A 17,670-nucleotide genomic window follows, 5' to 3' on the forward strand; every position below is an offset into this window, starting at 1 on the left:
TTCTCCTTCATTCTCACAAACAGAACCCAAACTTTGTTCTGGCAGCAATGTACCTAGCTCCCCTACTTAGATATGCACTAAGTACGAGCAGTTAAAGCCAAGTACGGGTAACCCAATTTGCCAGCAGTTGGTCTGGTAGAGGGTGTGCGACTCAGTCCAACACACTTCCAGTCTGCACAGAGAGTTTGGTAAGATGCTGCTCCCTCATGAAAGAAGTGAAGCTTTCCTTTCTGCCTCCTCCATTCTTGATTTGAATACCATTTTGAGAGGATGTGGTGTCCCGTGCTGTGGCAGCCACATTGCAGCCATGAGGGGAGGGCCCAAAGAATTCACAGAAATGCCAGCCCGAGCCCCAACTTCTCTGGGCTTCTGTACCAACCCTGGAAATGCTCATCTCCAGCTTCTTGGTAAGAGAGGTCATACCTGTCTGTGATGTTTATACCAAGCAAGTGTTCTTCACTTGCAGACTTCACAAATAATGCCCTATTTTTACTGTATCAATAAATGCTCACTCCTACAAAGAGAAGGCAGCTTAATACATTTCTTCCTACTCTGGCTACCCAATCTTGAATCTTTCCCTGTTCACTCTCCAACCTAATGTGCAGAATCCCCGAGGAGAATTTGTGTGGCAAAAACCTAGATACCAGGGAACCAGGGCCCGGACGAGCCCCAGCTGGGGAGAGCCATCTGTCTCCTCCCATCAGTCTCAGAGAAGTCCGACTCACGTAATCCCTCTGAGTTTAGATCCAAGAACTGGCTGAACCAAGTATGGCAGGAGCCATGGGGGAGGTGATAGAACATTCTCACACAAGAACAGTCAGGGAGGAAAACTCCAGTGCTCTCCTTTGAGTGAACTCACAAGCAGGCCCGGGAACCCACCATGTCCCCCTCCTCACCGGGCTGACAGCCACACCCCCAGAACAGGAGTCCCTAATCTGACAGCCCACATTGCAAAAGTCACCAGGCCACCTTCCGAAGGACTCTGCCCTCCGACGACGAGCTGGTCGTTACTTCGCGCCTGGTGTCCCCTGCAGCAGGCACCGGGCTCCTCACAGCCCCCCTGTGCAGCAGGGCTGATTAGCCCCATCCTGCGGACGGGATGGGGGCTGGCGCTCTCCACCAGGCCACCCACCCTGCACTGCCTCTCTGTTCACTCAGCATGCCACGTCTCTACAAGCCACAAGCGGGGAAACGGCCCAGACAGGGCAGCCTGGCTGTCTTCTGTCACTAGGCGCCTCCATTTCCCTCCCCTTCACAGAGAAAGCAGCCCCTGAGACCAGGTAGTTTCTGCACCGCCACTTGGGGGAGTATGTAAGTATCGCCCCCATAAGCCAGCCCTTGATTGTTCCTAGTAAATGGGGAAGGGACGGTAAGCATCGTTGACATCAGTATTTCTTCAGTACCTACTATGTGCACAGCACTATGCTAGGTGCACAGAGGACATAAAAGGCACCCAGGATTTGGGGTCATGTTGGAACAGTATCATGCAATCCTCTCTACCAGACTCTGCAAGCCCACCGTGACCCTCTCTGACCTTACCCTGTAGGGGCAGCACTGTTCCGTTCTCATCCTGGAGCCGGGGGAATCAAGGCCCGAAGAACTGTGGTAACAAGGGAAGAGCAAGGCAAGCAGGTGACGACAGTATGTGGCCTCTCGGGGTGTATTGTGAGGATCTAACGCGCTGGGTCTCAAAGTCTAGTTCCCAGACCAGCCGCATCAGCATCACCTGGGTTAGAAATGCAGGGTTTTGGGTGCCGGACCCACTGAATCAGGAACTCTGAGGCTGGAGCCCAAGATCTGTATCTGAACAAGCCTCCCAAGGGGTTCTGATGCACACTCAAGTTTGGGAACCTCTAAGCAATGAGATATTTTACGCACAAACGGTTTGAGGGCTGCAAAGCTCTGTCAACAGGGTGTCTTGAAAGCCTTTTGTGAAAGGTTATTCAGGGACCTCTTTGTTGTTTTTTTTTTTCCAATTAATATTCTATTTATTACAACTACAAATTGAAAACACAGTTCTTCCCTAAAACTTTGTGTTGAATTTATGACTCTCACTATTTTGCTTATAAAATTGACTATTTTACAATCACTTTTAAGGTGTTTTTTAAACTTTTTTTTTTAGGATTTTATTTATTGATTTGAGACACAGAGATACAGAGAGAGAGAGAGCATGAGCAGGGGGAGAGGCAGAGGGAGAGGGAGAAGCAGGCTCCCCCCTGAGCCAGGAGCACAATGCGGGGCTTGATCCCAGGACCCTAGGATCATGACCTGAGCCAAAGGCAGCTGATTAACCATCTGAGCCACCCAGGTGCCCCTTAAGGTGTTTTTTGTTTTTTTTTTTCAAAAAACAACAAACATTTAATTGATTTCCCCTAAATACTTTAAAAGCAGTAATGAATTGATATATTTCATTTCTTCTTAAGCACTTTTCAGAACCTTCCAAGTACTTCATGAATTCTTATGCATCCACTAAGTTGATCTCTAAAATATGGCAAATCTCGGTCCTCTTAAATAGCATACTGCTTGCAAACTTAGTAAAAGTCTCTTACGACTTTCAAAATGAAAATCTACCCAGTACAATTATGTGAATGTACTTAGCACCACTGAACCATGCACTTAAAAAATGGTTAAGATGGTCAATTTTATGTTAATGTGTATTTTACCACATTTAGGAAAAAAAGTTCTGGCCATAATGGATTACTCAGTACATTTAAAAATGGGAATCACAAAGCCTTTCTGTTTGAGGATGCCAAATTCCCTTAAATGTTTCAAGCACTTAAAATACAAAATATACATAGGGGAGCCTGGCTGGCTCAGTCGGTAGAGCGTGCGACTCTTCAGCTCAGGGTCGTGAGTTCAAGCCCCATGTTGGGCATGGAGCCTATTTAAAATATACATAGATTACGTTCCAATATAATATAGGAGGAAAGCAAACACAAACAAACTAGGGCTTTGCTTTACTTCATCCTCTCTGTACCAAACAGTAACCCTTCTGGGGAGTAAAACCCCACCAAGAAAAATGCAATGCCATCCCCAGCAAGTTGGTGCTCCCCAGCAAGTGAAGGAGTCTGCAAAGTGCTCTTTGACCAGGAAGAAGGAATTGATTTTTTCCAGGGACTGAAGCTGAATCCTAATTGTAGTCACTCTGCTAACGGAAGATTCCAGGTCCCCTTCGCTCTCCACATGGGGTGGTGGCCTCAAAGCCTGGGTTCTCTGGGTCCAATGGCAGATACCCTAACTCACCCCCATTCGAATCTCCAGCACTTTTCCTCAGAGCTGCTGAACTGTGTGCTCTGTACCGCTTCCTCCTGTACTGAATTCTTCCCACCTGCCAGGTGGGAACTTTCAAGGCACCCTGCGGATTCTGCACCCTGGGCTCCTCCCGACGCTTATTCCTGTAGATTTCCAGAGAAGAAAGAGGGTGGCGTGAGTCAAGGGCAGCAGAGGAGGATTTTCCAGAAAGAATTGACAACTGGTCTTTGGAGAATGAGCCACCAGGAGAAGGAAAGCTCCCGAGGTGAGGGGAATGCATTCTAGTCTGATAAGTAAAATACCAGTTGGGCACTGTTTCCCCGCGCCGACCTTGTGAACAAGGCTTTGTCCCCACCAAGTGCATCACATTGGAGCCCCCCTCTTCCATTCCATCAGCCTGGTGGAGGGGTAGCTACTAGCAAAGGACTGGCAAGGCTAGGAAGAGGGTGAGCAGCCCCTTGCTCACTGAGCGGGCCAGACTGGAGGGGGCTGGAGAAGGGGCTGCACTCTGGGGGTCCTGTCACCGTGCCCTATGCCTGACTCCCTCCGGCAGCCAGCAAGGGGCACTGGCCTTGCTGTGCATTCCAAGTGCGGTGTCCCCTCATAAATGTGGAAAACGCCTAGAGCAAGTCACCAGATGGTGTTTCACCACGCGAAGTGAGCTAGGACGTAATGCCCTGGGGGAGTGGGTGGTGAGGGGGAGCAGCCTCATTCTGATTCTCCTGGGCACCTGCTCCCGGGCGAGGGCATCAGCAGGACCTCCGCGTCCACCGAGGGAGATACTGACGCACACAAACGACCAACGCACGTCGCCCAGGATCTGTACCGAAGCTGAAGTCCTGAAAGGTCTCTAGGAAGATGCGGAGGGATACGGGAACGTGCCAGGCTTAGACCATCTTGGAGGTCAGTTGGTCTTGCAGGGGGCCTGCCCTATCCCGGAAGCTAAAGAGGGTGCCCCCCCCCACAAAGTCCTCATGATCCTGAGCAGACTGGATGTTACTATCATAAACCCATTCTATAGATGGAGAAGCTGAGGCTCAGTGAGGGGGTACTGAGTTGCCCAAGGTCTCAAGGGGAAAGAAACAGATGGGGAAATTCACCCCCCTCCCCCCCTCCCCCGCCACTAGACTTGGTTGTGTCTGATTCCCCCTCCTGCCCTAGGGGGCAGCAACACTTCATAACCGACTGTGTGCCTCAGACCCAGGTTCAAATCCGACTTCTGTTACTAACCGAGCAAGTGTGGGCAAGTCATGGAACCTGCAGGCAGGGGTCTCCGTTTCCTGTGTGGGAAGGGGAGGGACAGTCCCTCCTTCCAGGAGCAACACAGACCCTCCAAGGGCTTCCCCTGTGCCGCTCTTAGCGCTCTGTGTGTTCCGGTTCTTGTCACCTGCACACCAGCCCTGCCTCCTGGTTTCACAGATGTAGACTCGGAGGCAAAGGGAAGCGAAGTGACTTTCCCAGGTCACATGACCCGTGTGAGCAGCAGAGGCAGGATTGGAACCCAGGTCATCGGGCTGACCAGAACTGCCTCCGACTGGTTCAGCGCTTCCCTAGCGCCCAGCCGGACACACACAGCGCCTCCCCTCGGTTAGCCCTTAGTACTGACGGGGTAGCTCCAGGGCTGCACAGACGTGGGAGCTAGCCTTCCCAATACGCGCACGGTATTTACAAGGTTCGCCGCGTGGGGGTGGTAAGTACTTAACCGGTGGTGGCCCGGCACACTACAAGTTTCTAAGTTATTTATAAGAAGGCAGCTGAAGTCTAGAGACTTCTAACGGGCGGAGGTGTGTTCTCCAGACTAAGAATAGCTGACAGGAGAAGCTTTCTGGTGACATCAGAGCACAGCAGCAGCTTGGGGGTGGGGGCTGTGGTTTTCTCCAGCTTAGCAACAACTGCCGCGTGCAGGCTCACCCGCTTCTCCAGAGGGGGCTGGACGAAGGGGTTGGAAAGGGGCCTGGTGACTCCGGAGGTAAGCAGGGTTTCCATTGGCCTGGGGGTTTGTAATGTGTCCCTCTCGCCCCTCCCTCACCATCCTGCTGTTTGTGGGAAGCTGGCCCTCTGACCCGACCAGCAGGATGGGGGCAAAGAGCAGGGGGCAGCAAGGGAGGGCACAGGGCAGGTCCCCAGCAGGTGCTGGGATTTGGACCCCAGGCTCCTCTCTCCTGCTCACTCCTGCCTCTCCGTCTTCCCAGGGGGCTTCTAACATGAGCGGACCCCCAGGCCCCCACCCCTGCGCACTGCACCAGACCCATCTTCTCAGTGCACACCTGAGCTTGCAACTTACTCTGAGCCCCAGCAGGGTGACCAATGACTTTTTCTGAAGTCAAAATAAATTCTGGGGATAGAGTACAAAGATTAAGCCGACCCAAGTTGAAATTGTGGTTCCCCCTCCAGCAGCTGTGAGATTTTACTGGACGTATTGGAGGGCTTGGGGGAGTTGGGGGCAAGGAAGGAGAAGGGAACAGTTTAAACAAGACTTTAGACACTTTCAAATTATGCCTGGCCATTTGCAAGTTCTCAGGAAGGGCCCTCCTGGTGTTCCCAGTTTGGGCTGATACATACTTACTGCACAGGATTGTGTGTGGGAAGCTGTTCCTACCATACTTTATGGTTCTTAGGGGATTTTCAAGGGTGACTGTGGCTGCGTGTGACTCTGATCTTGCACCCTGGCTCCATGCAACTTAGCCCCCAAGCCTCAGTTTCCCCTTCGCCACTGTGGTTCTGCTTTCTGACAACCAGTAGGAGTCTGACAAGTCATCTTTTTAAAACTCATCACATCTGACTTTCAGAGAGCCCACAGTGTTCACCCACACACTTTGTCTTCAAGGAAGGACAAAGGGAGATTTTCTTTTTTCTTTCCTTTCCTCCTCCTCCTCCTTCTTCTCCTCCCTTCTCCTTCTTCTTCTTCTTCTTTTTTTTTTTTAACAGAGGAAACACTAAATAAAGCCAGAGAAGAGAAGCTACTTGCCCAAGGTCACACTGACCTTCTCCCCAGATTCCGAGCGCTCCCTTTACCAGGACTGTCCCTACAGTACAAACCCCACATGCTCCCCCAGTGGAAAGGTGGGAGGCCACCTGTGAGCCGTCCTGGGTGCGCTGGTCACACAGCCCTCACAGCTGATGTGCCACTCAAGTCTCTGGGATACGGGGTTAATGAGCCACATCTCAGCACAGCTGCCAAGCGGCTGGTCCAAAGTCATACTACCAGAACTCGCCAAGAAAATACTAGCACATGCGCACCCATGCACCGGTGTACCCAGTGGCAGAGGAATCCCACCAGTGCGTTGACGTGATTTGTGATTCTCCACCCTGGTGGCACCTTACCAAAAACATCAACACCAAGGCTCCCACCCCCAGAGTTTCTGGTTCCGATCACCTGGGATGGAGCCTGCCCATGTTTGCTTTCAGAGCTCCCCAGATGAGTAACTTGCAGCTAGGGTCCCAGACATCGGTTCTCAAACCCACCTGTATATTGGAATCATCTGCGGGGTTAAAATACTGCCCACCCCCACCCAGCCTGATTTAATTGGGGTCTGGGCATTAGAATCTTTAAATGCTCCCCCAGGTCATTCAAATGTGCAGCCAAATTTGATAACGTTGCTCTGGTTCATTCTGCACCTGGACTCTGGACCCCACCCCTGCCCCCAAAAGACAGGGCCGCCCTGCCCTTCCCAAGTCCTCCCCAAAGAGATTTTTAGTCCCATGTTGCTGCTTATATATAGATAAGCGTCTCCAGAAAATTCTGTTCTTGACTTCTGAATGTCAAGAAACCAATCCAAAGTAATAGGTCCTTTGGCTGTACCTTCCTGAATAGGAGATAAATGCTCAGCGTGAGTGGCATGAAAGCATGCCCCATTCTGCCATGCTTTGTGGACAGAGAGGGAAGGGAGCCTTTGCTGTAATCCAACCCCCAGGCCTCACTATTCATCTCTTCGGGGGGGCGGGTCCTGGTTCCTCTACCTCCAAGTGCACTCCATAGGATCTGAGCCCACCAAGTCCCCCTGCATGTTTCAGGGCAGTCCCAGGGCTGTCTTCTTTGTGCTCTCAAATTCTGCCCTGGCCTGACTGAGGTCCCCTGGGAGGGATGCCTCCTTCTGGATGCCCCTGCTCCTGGGACCCTTCCCAACATGCACATGCCTGTTGCTGTGGACCTGCAAGCCCACAGGGGCCCCGCAGGGCTGAGTTCATTCCTGTCTGCACCCGCCTCCCTCTCCCCAGAAACCCACGGGCCCTCTCTTCACCCTGTGACATTTGGTGTCTGGGCTTGGGGCCCAGATTTCACAAAATCCAGGAGGTATGGCCTCTGTGGCCCTACCAATCCTCCCTACCTCCCTCCATGGGACTTAGACCTGCCCCAGGGGATGGGCACCAAAGTGTCCTCCTTACCACCAGCTGAGCGCAGCTTCCCTCTGTAGATTCTCCCCGATGCACACATGTCAGCTGGCACAGGGAGACTGCCCTCCACCTAGTCTCCACCAAGACGCAGCCAGGACCAGCATCTAATTGGCCCTGAGCTAGCCCAGTGACCTGCCCATCGCTGAGCATTCTCCATGTACCAGCACGGTGTGAATGTTTTGCATGAAGTCTCATGGACCCATTTTGCAGATAGGGACCAAGGATTCCAGGGGCACGTCGTCACCTAAGGCCAAAGACAGGATTTGAACCCACATCTCCAACCCCACCCCCAACCCCTGAAGCAGAGGCTCCCAAATTTGTGAGTATATAAAAATCAGCCAGTAGGTCCCAGGAGCCTGCATCTCTATTCAAGAATACAGGAGACCCTGACAGAAATGGCCCAAGACCAGCCCTCCCCCCACCCTGTTCTGAGTCTCAGGGCCTCTTCTAGGCCCAGCCAGGGTCATCCTTGCGGCGTGACCTTGACCTCGCTGAGTTCCTCCCTGGTGAAAATGAGAGAGTGGAGCTAGCCAGTTGCAGGGAGTTCTTCAGTTCTGCCTTGAGCCTTCCAACTTGGCTCCCTTCCAAGGTGACGTAGGGAGGGCAAGGGGCCTCGCTTTCAGGGTTTCTCCCAGCAGCCCCCTCTGCCAGGTCAAAACTCTGAACCCTGCCCAGGATTTGCACCTGCCTCCACACACAGTCAGGGACTGGGAAGCCCCCAGAGCACCTGTCTCCCCACCCACCCTCGGCCTGGAGTCTCTGGCACAGGGGGAAGCCCCCCCACCCCACCCCGGCATAAAGGGCCTCCCGCCTTCCCTTCACACTCTTATCCTTTTTGTTCATGAAGCGGGAGAGCTGGATCTGGTTCCCATCTCTGCTCTCCGCAGCCGGCCCTGGGAGAGGTTTAAGAGACAGCCCAGAGTGGACATCTGGGAAGGGCGCCCAGTCAACAGGAGCAGGCCCTGAGCTCTGCTGAGTCAGCGTGGCAGCCGTGAGGCTCTGGGCCCACCTCCTACCCACGCCTCCCGGCCTGCCTGTGCCCTCCGCTGCCTGCTGCCCAAAAGGGAGGTGCGTGCCGCGTCCTCTCCCGAGTAAGCCCCAAATTATTGACGGCGCCAACTCGGAACCCCAACGTGTATTTATCATCCTGCCTTCCAGGCACTCAGCTGGGGTCTTGCTTGAACATGCAGCTGTCCCAGAGGGAAGGGAGGGTGGGAAGGGGGGAGGAGACGGCTGTGTCTTCTTCCCACCCCCACCCCCTGGCTGGGGAAGCAGGTGGCAGGGTCCTGGCCAGTGGTCCTGCCCTGCTGGCCAGCTCGTGGTCCCCCAGGTGGCCGGCTCTGCATCCAGTCCCTGCCCTGTCACCTCCCAGCACACCGGAGGTGGGGACCTGCCTGAAGGCCAGGCAGCCAAGGGGACAGTTAGCAAAAGCAGAGAATGTGCCAGAAGCTAGTTTTCCTCACGGTCTGGTGGTACAGGACTTCTTCGTGGGTGGTCCTCAGACGACCTGCCTCAGAAACAACTGGAGCCCTTGTTAAAATGCAGATTCCCAGGCCAGGCCCTTTCCACAAGGAATCCTGAGGCACACAACTGTGTAAGAACCAGCCGTGTGGCAGCAAATAGCTTGGACTCTCCGAGCCTGTAGTTCCTTGTGCTTCTAATGGGAAAGGAGAGGAATGAAGAATGCACATCCCACAGTGTTGTCCGAGGATTCAGTAAGGTAATAATATACAGAAAGTGCTTAGCACTCGGTAAAGGGTATCCCGGGGTCATTACCCAGCAGCAGAGGGAAATTATGGCAGACTGATTCAGCCGATGGAAGAAATAGATGTTCCATTTTTTTCCTTTGTGCCAGCTCTGTAACTTTCAGTGGCGACACCTGCAAGGGGTATCCCTGGTTCACAGGCCAGGGGATCGGACCCACCAGAGCTCCATCACTTATGAACCACTTGAACTTGAGCATGTGATTTGAGCCCCATGGAGCCTCGGTTTCCACATCTACAAAGTGGGAATGCCAGATGGCCAAATCCCCCATCATTTGGCCGTGGTAGCTAAATGAGACACTTTAAAGGAAAGCTGCACAGTTACTCAAATGTCCCTCAGTGGGTGAATGAATAAGTAAAATGTGGCCTACCCATACAATGTTACATCGTCTGGCAATTAAAAGGAATGCAGGACTGATCCACGCCTCAACATAGGTGAACCTCGAAATCATCATGCTAAGTGAAAGAAGCCAGACACCATATTAGAGACTCCACTTATATGAAATGTCCAGAATAGGCAAATCCATAGAGACAGGAAAGTGATTAGTGGTTGTCAGGGGCCAGAAGGTGGGTGATTGTGGGGTGATAGGTAAAGGGTGTGGGGTTTCTTTTGGGGATGATGCAAATGTTCTAAAATGGATTATAGCGATGGTTGCCCAACTTTGTGAAGACAGGGAAAACCACTGAGTTGTGTACTCAAGATGGGGAGTTGCCTGCTATGTGAATTATTTTTTTTAAAGATTTTATTTATTTATTTGAGAGAGAGAGAATGAGAGATAGCACGAGAGGGAAGAGGGTCAGAGGGAGAAGCAGACTCCCCGCTGAGCGGGACCCGATCCCGGGACTCCAGGATCATGACCCGAGCCAAAGGCAGCCGCCCAACCAACTGAGCCACCCAGGCACCCCCTGCTATGTGAATTATATCTCCACGTAGCCATTACCAAAAATAAAACATCTACCTCGGAATCACCTGGCATTCCCATTTCAAATGCATTCCTGGGCCTCTTGAGTCTGAATCTGAGTTTAAATAAGAACACCTGGTGATTTGCCTGCACACAGAATTTAAAGAACCATCCCTCCGGGAAGACAGTTTGGTCAACGCCGGTTTCCGTTGCGCAGGGGTCTTGCTGGTGCAAACCCACTGTCCGTTAATTTCCTACGGCTCCTGTAACAAATGACCCCAAACTTGATGGCTGGAAACAACACAAATGTATCATCGTACAGTTCTGGAGGTCAGAAGTCTGAAATGGGTCTCCCTGGGCTAAACTCACGGTGTCAGCCCTGCCATGTTCCTTTCTGGAGGCTCTCGGGAAGTATCTATGTCCTTGCATTTTCCAGTTTTCCCAGTTATCTGCACGCCTCGGCTCAGGGACCCTTTCTCGAATTCCAAGCTAGTAATGCCCAGTGGAGTCTTTCCCACATCACATCACTCTTGACTCTGACCCCCCGCCCCGTCTTCCTCTTTCACATACAAAGACCCACGTGATCACATGGGGGCCACCAGCTACAGTCCGGGGGGCATCTCCATCCTCCCCCAGCCCCCAGCCTTCTGCAAAGCCTGCCCCGCTGCTCCGTGTGCAGCTGTGGTGAAGTTAAAATAGATCTGGGGCCCCTGCCACATCTTTCTGTTTGTCTGGTGAGCTTGTTTCTCGGACAACAGCGTCGAGTTTGAAGCCCATGAAGGGACAAGCTTCCATCTGCCCCCTGCAAATTCCAGTAATCGGTCACTATTTATAATTATATAAACAAGAGAAAAACATGCTCAAGCCGCCCTCCCCAGAGAGCCCCCGTCTCCATTTTTAGGCGGCCAGCCCTCCCACTCGCCCTAGAGCTGCGACCCTCCACGGTCTGGGGGGCCGGCTCCCCCACCCTTTAGGATGGAGAGGCTGGGGCAGCAGCCTGAGTGCAGCCCAGGAGCGGCCGGGGCGCTTCACTGGGAGCTGAGGGATCCGGGGAGCTTGGTCACCCAGAAAATGATTAAATAAGGGGGTATAAGGTGGAAATTCGAGTGCAAGTTCCGTCGATTTGTCTCACGAGGGATTGTGGGGGAGGAGAGCGACGGAGAGAGGAGAGTCAGGCTGGCTGTAAAGTCCTGGATATCGTCCCCTGAGAAAGGGAGTGGACAGTTGGGGGGCCGGCCCTTTCGCCCTTGCTGAATCCTCTCTAGCAAGATGGGGCTGGGGAGCATCGAGGTTCAGAGGGCAAAGCAAGCAACCCCTGGGTTACACAACCAGGAATGGCTGAGCCCTTGCAGGAGATCCAAAGCAGAGTTGAGTCTATGCTAGAACGTTGTCACCCATGGTTCACCTAAAAGATCAGGGTGCCTCAGGCAAGAAAGAATTGTTTACAAGATAACCAAAAGGAAGCTTGAATTCAAGAGGCAGATGGGAGATGATTCTTCTCTGATTCCATTCACGAGACCAACATAAGGAGCCTTAATGAGCTTAAGAGAAAAACTGCCCATGTCAGAGCCCAGACAGAGATGTGGGCGTGAGGCACCTGCAGGGTTTCCAACCCTGGACAGATTTTATGGGAGCATCACTAATCCTTACTTGTTTGAGACGGTTTAGGTGTAGTCTTCCCTAAGTCAGAGGCTAAGCAAGGGGGCATTTGCATTCCCTGTACATTTCCTTAGAAGCAGGAGCCTGAAGATTAAGGGAAGAGTCTTGTTGCTCCCAGAACATTGCTGAGCCTTGGGAGTAACCCTAAGTGATTAGAGGGATAGGGAATCGAGACATGTATTATAGGAACTGCCATTTATCCAACTTCATATCTGTACTCTGATTCTGGTTTACCACACATTCTGTGAATACCTTGGTGTTCCCATCAATAAAATGGGCATGTGTTAGGTACCTCTCCTCCAGACTCCCACAGCAGCCAGTATCCTATTAGTGTGCCATGATGGTCTGTTTATATCTCTTTCCTTCCTGACTCTGGGATCCCCCGAGGTCAGGGACTGGCTCCCCGAGGTCAGGGACTGGCTCCTTTCCTGTAGTATTTAAATTCCTGGCACTCAATGGTGAGCGAATGGGGGCGCCTGGCTGGCTCAGTCAGAAAAGCGTGTGACTCTCGATCTGAGGGTCATGGGTTCAAGTCCCACGTTGGGCGTGGAGATCACTAAATAAATAAACTTTAAAAAAAATAGTGAGTGAATGAACATATGAATAATAACAGTCTACTGTGTAATGGTGTGACATTTGGCTCCAACTGGCTTGCAAGATCGCATTGTCAAGACATTCAGGAACTTTGCAAGCCCCTTGTCAAATTATTGGTAGCTTGAAATTGACATGGGGGGAATATTTACACCCTGGAAACAGGCAAATGCTCCAAAGTAAGGCTTCCCCCTGCTTTACCTACACACCGCTGGACTAGCTGGTATTTCCTCTGTTAGGCACTGTTTTAAGCACTTTACAAATATCCACATTTAATCCTCACAGCTACCCCAAGGAAGGCACCAATATTATTGCTGTTTTACTGATGGGTAAACTGAGGCCCAGGGAGATGACGGCACTTGCCCACATATGGTTTGGGAGCCTTCCCTAAAAGGAATGCAGGAGAGCCACGGGAAGACCATCCTCGAAGGCTCTGGGTGCCGCTGCCCTTTGCGGACTCCCAGGTACCAGCCATTCTAATCTCTGCCACCGGTTTTAATCAGCTCCTCTGGGAGAAGAGAGGCAGTTGCCTGGTGACTGAAGTGTTTTCCAGCCCTCAGAAGGTCACGCTGTGTGGGGGGAACCTAAAGATCCCCACACAGGGTGCCCCTCTGACAGGACTCCAGACAGCAGATACAATCAGCCCAGCCAGACCCCACGCAAAGCTCCAGACCTCTTTCCTGCTCTGACGCCGACAGAGCCATTGCTAGGATTGAATTAAAGCTGTGACGTCCTGGAACAGGAAGCAGCAGGCTTTGTGCAGGGGACGTGGGGGGAGCCCCTGCTGTGTATGTGCATCACGGCCAGAGCAGGGGGGCAAGAGTCCAGGGCCCCCAAACCTCATGGATCCAGCTGTCCGCCCAGCGTGTACCTCTGGCTTGTCCATTTGGGTCTGCGATTGGGGGGTAGTCATGGACTCCCTGGAGCTCGGTTTAAGGAATAACAGAGTCTTTTCAGGCACCATTCTGGCTCGAACATTCCAGATCTTTCTGGGCCCAAGTTAGCCCTTGTTTGACCCCTCTACATTCTCATCTCCTGTGTGTCTGTCTGCCCATTCCTCCAGGAGCTTCTTAGGAGCCAAAGTGTGGCTCCTGATCATTCCTGGTTGTGGCCCTAGGACCCAGCCAGGTGCCTGAACACAGCAGGGCCTTAGTAAATGTGCAATGAATGAATGAAGGCGCGAATCCCCCGATTGTGCCTTGGCCTCTCCACCTTCCCGGTGCTACCAGGAGCTCCTGATTATTTCTCCAAGGCTTGCCATCAGGAATCAATTCCCCTTGATCACCACACCTCAGCCTTCCCCTCTTCCAGCTCCCTACAGGCTGGTGAAGGTGGCTTGTTTGGCAGCAGACCCAGGAGGGTGGAGGGAGGCCCTGTGGAGGCCTCTCAGAGGAAGTGATCTGAAGAGGAAGACCCAGCCATAGGGAGAGGGAGGGGAAGGCAGTTCCAGGAGAAGGGGCAGGGGCCAGGACTCCTCTAGGAGCTGTCAGTGCTCAGTGGGGCTTGAGCTGAAGGTGCCAGTGTAGACAGGTCACAGAGTGAAAACAGGCTCCCTTCACCCCACCCACTGGGGGCCTCTTCGTGATCACCGAGGGGCAGAGCAGAGCCATGTCCCCCCCCCCCCCCCCGCAACGGCCCCAGAGCACAGCCCCAGGGCTTTCTTCCCTACCCACCTGCACTGTCTCCAGCTCTGGGAGCAGCCAGGCTAAGGGGGAGGAGGTGCCATCCTGAGCATGCTATTTTCAACCTCTTCGGCAGCCAGCCCCATCATTTAATCCTTAGATAATTTAATATAATAAAATTCCAGGAACTGGTGTTTTACATCAGAATAAAATTGTGTCCAGCAGTGGTGGGTCATTCCCAAGGGGCCAGAACCCCTTTCCTGACCCTGAGGTCAATCTGGGTGTCTCAATTCCTTCTGCCTTGAAATGCAAGCTCTGAGTCCAGTTAACTCAGACCAGCTGATGCCCAACAGTCCGCACTTCCCCAGCTTGGCTACCTCAGCCCTGCCCGAGGGGGCTTTTGAAATGCAGATTCCAGGGCCGCCTGGGTGGCTTAGTCAGTTAAGCATCCGCCTTCTGCTCAGGTCATGATTCCCAGGACTCTGGGATTGAGCCCCAAGCCCCACATTGGGCTCCTTGCTCAGCAGGGAGCCTGCATCTCCCTCTCCCCCCACTTCCCCTGCTTGTGCTCTCTCTCTCTCTGACAAATAAATAAAATCTTAAAAAAAAAAAAGAAATGCAGATTCCCTGGGTGCGCTCCCACTCTTTCAATGCCAACAGAGTGTAATGGGCAGCTGGACTTTCCACCAGGAGGGGGGGCTCATTCTGCAGCTCTGGCTGGGTTCGGGACCCCCTCCCCCTGGAGGTTCTGTAGTCTATAGGTATGGCAATTGGTTCTCAGCACCCTGTCCCCAGTGCCCTGTGAAACTGATGTAGGTGGGTCCACCCAGGTCTTTGTGAACACCAAAGGATCCATGCCCACCCCACCCCCAGTCCTGTCACAGAGCCTGGCACCCAGGACATACACTGAATACAGGCCAGACATGGATGGCCGCATCATGAGGCACTGTGGAGCGCAATGGTCTGGCTTTGAGAACCAGAAGATGTTGACTTTGAATTTCTGCCCTGGCTTTGTGACCTTTCTGAGAATCAGTTCCTCCCTTGTAAAATGGACAGGATTCCAAAGCAACTGCTTGGTGCGGTGTCCCATGGCAGCGCCTTCTGACGGACAGCTCATTAACTATTATAGTCCTCATTTTAAGTAGAAAGAATCATGGTCAAACAGGTGGCAGGACGGGCCAGGGTCATCCAGTCTGACCACAGAATCCAATTCCTTAAGGCAAAACTTCTCCCAGGAGGCTTGGGGAACCACCCGCATTACATTCTCTGGGCGGTTTGAAATGCAGCCTCCTGGGCCCTGCCTGAGCCAGAATGGGGATGGAGGGGCGGGACCAGGAAGCTGCCTGCTCCTCAAGTTTGGAAAACTCCCGCACCCCAAGCTCCTGGGCTGTGCCACTAGGATGGGCCGCTCTGGCATGTGGTGTGTCCACTTCATCAAGGTGCTGGGAGGGGCCGAGGGGCTTTCCTGGAATGAGCCAAGCGAAGCACCTTGTGCGCATTTAAGGTGGATTACTATTATTATATTACCTTTATTGCTGTTCACCAGAGAGCTAATTAATGCTGGCTATATTTCTTCACTGTCCCAGGTGAGTTTCCCTTCTGAGATCTGGTAGGATGTGTGATGGAACCGGGGTGGGGGTGGATATGGAACCTTCCCGGGGTCCGATCCCCCCCCACCTACACCCCAACTCTGTTCACACCTGCCTCTTTCCAAAGCGGGCAGGGGTGCGGAGGCGGGGAGGTGCGACGAGCACGGCCGCTGCACGGGGGGACGGGGGAGGGAAACCTTGGTGGTGGGCATCTAGGTCCCTCCCTCCCTTCCACGCCTCCCCGTCGTTTCTGGCCCGGGGCCGAGCGCTCCCCCATCCCCGCAGTGAGCGAAGCCGGCGCGCGCTAGGACCGCGGCGCGCCGCCCTCTGCCGCTATAAGAGGCCGCGCTCGCGCCCCACGCGGAACCCGCGGCTCAGACCTGTCCCCGGCGTCCCGACCCGCGCTGGACCCGAGGCCGGACCGGCCGCTGCGCAGCCGACGCCAGCCCGGGGCCTGCGAGGGACGCGCGCCCCGGGGCCCCCGCCGCAGGCACCATGGGCGCTGCCCACTCCGCGTCCGAGGAGGTGCGGGAGCTCGTGGGCAAGACCGGCTGTGAGTATCCCGCGGGGACACGGGCGGGGACCGCCGGCCCGCTGGCTCGGGGGTCCCAGCCCACGGCCGCTCGCCGGGCTCCGCGCCGCCGCGCTGTGTGACCTTGGGCTAGTAGCTGGCCCTCTCTGCGCCTCAGTCTCCCCTCCCTGCAAATGGGTTCCCGCCGGCCACTTCGCCGGCTGCGGCGAGGAGCTCCGCGGCGATGCTGAGTAAGTGCCGCGGCCGCTCAGCCTCGGCGCCCGCGGAGTTGGCAGGGAACCCCCGGGCCTGGGGACTGCGGACCCGGGAGGGAGCAGGGCCCGGCTCCCCCAGGGCAGGGCTGGCGTCCCGGCTCGGAGGGCGAGAGGCTGGGCCGCCCAGCCGGTGTGCGCGCTCCGCACCTGAAAGTCGTTCAGGTTCGCGAGGCGCAGGGGCCGGAAAGTTTTGAAGTCGGCGGGACCTGGGTGGCAGCGGGGCTCGGGCATTCCCCGGCCGTGTGACCTCGGGCGGGCGAGCCCGTCCCCCTGCGCCTCTCTTCATCCTCCTATCTGTAAAGGGAGTTCATCGGGTCCCCCTCCCCGGGTAGCGGGTGGCGCCCGCGGAGCACTTGGCCGGACCCCGACGACCTTCCTCGAGCTCGCCTGGACTCCTGGACCCGCATCCGGCCAGAGGCTGGGCGCACGGAGTGGCCGCGCCGCGGGGCCGCCCTGGACGTAGGGAAGTGACGGTGGTAGCGTTTGTCCTCCCCAGTCCAGCCGGGCTGGGAACTTGACCCTGGCCTCTGACCCTGGGCTGGGAACTTGACCCCTGGGCTCTGACCCTGGGCTGGGAGCTTGACCCCTGGGCTCTGACCTCGGGGTGCCGGGTTCTGTTACGGGCTGTGAAGGGGTGTGTGGACCAAAGACGGAGGGAGACCAGGTGAGTGGGCAAACTGGACAGGCGGATGTGAATCCTGCCAACACCACCTCCTGGCTGTGTGACCTTGGGCTAGTCACTTCATTGCTCGGTTTCCTTCTCTCTAGAATGGAAGTTCTCCTAGTACCTGCTAGATGCTTAAGAAATGGGAGTGCAGATGTTATTTCAAGGAAGGACCTGGCTGGCTCCTGGCACCTGCTTTGAGTTCAGGGCAGCCAGCCAGGTCCATAATTGATCACCTGGGTGGGGGTGGGGAATGACCCAACCACTTGTGCCAAGGCTGAAAGGCGACCGCTGCTGACTCCTATTCTAAACAGTTCTGTCTAGGAGAATTGGGTGAAAATTACAGAAAGCACCTCAATACCTGGTCTGGGTGGGTGGATGTGTGTATACATTCATGCATCACATACACGTGTTATGTTTTCCCATGTGCAATCACAGAATTATCTG

At 54.2% G+C, this 17,670-nt stretch overlaps 1 protein-coding gene across 3 annotated transcripts in view; it reads left to right on the forward strand.

The window, feature by feature from the left end:
- The first annotated feature begins 16,149 nt into the window (after positions 1 to 16,149).
- Positions 16,150 to 17,670, forward strand: part of TESC (tescalcin) — a 45,912-nt gene continuing 44,391 nt past the window's right edge. For all 3 annotated transcript variants that reach the window (XM_088019485.1, XM_088019486.1, XM_028116543.2), the window contains exon 1: positions 16,150 to 16,326. In XM_088019485.1, coding sequence (XP_087875611.1) covers positions 16,269 to 16,326 — 58 coding nt within the window. In that variant the 5' untranslated portion in view covers positions 16,150 to 16,268. The remainder of the gene's footprint in view (positions 16,327 to 17,670) is intronic.

Source organism: Eumetopias jubatus, unplaced genomic scaffold (assembly GCF_037043125.1).
Source record: "Eumetopias jubatus isolate StellerSeaLion01/CBP00866 unplaced genomic scaffold, mEumJub1_p1.0 scaffold_16, whole genome shotgun sequence".
NCBI lineage: Eukaryota > Metazoa > Chordata > Mammalia > Carnivora > Otariidae > Eumetopias > Eumetopias jubatus.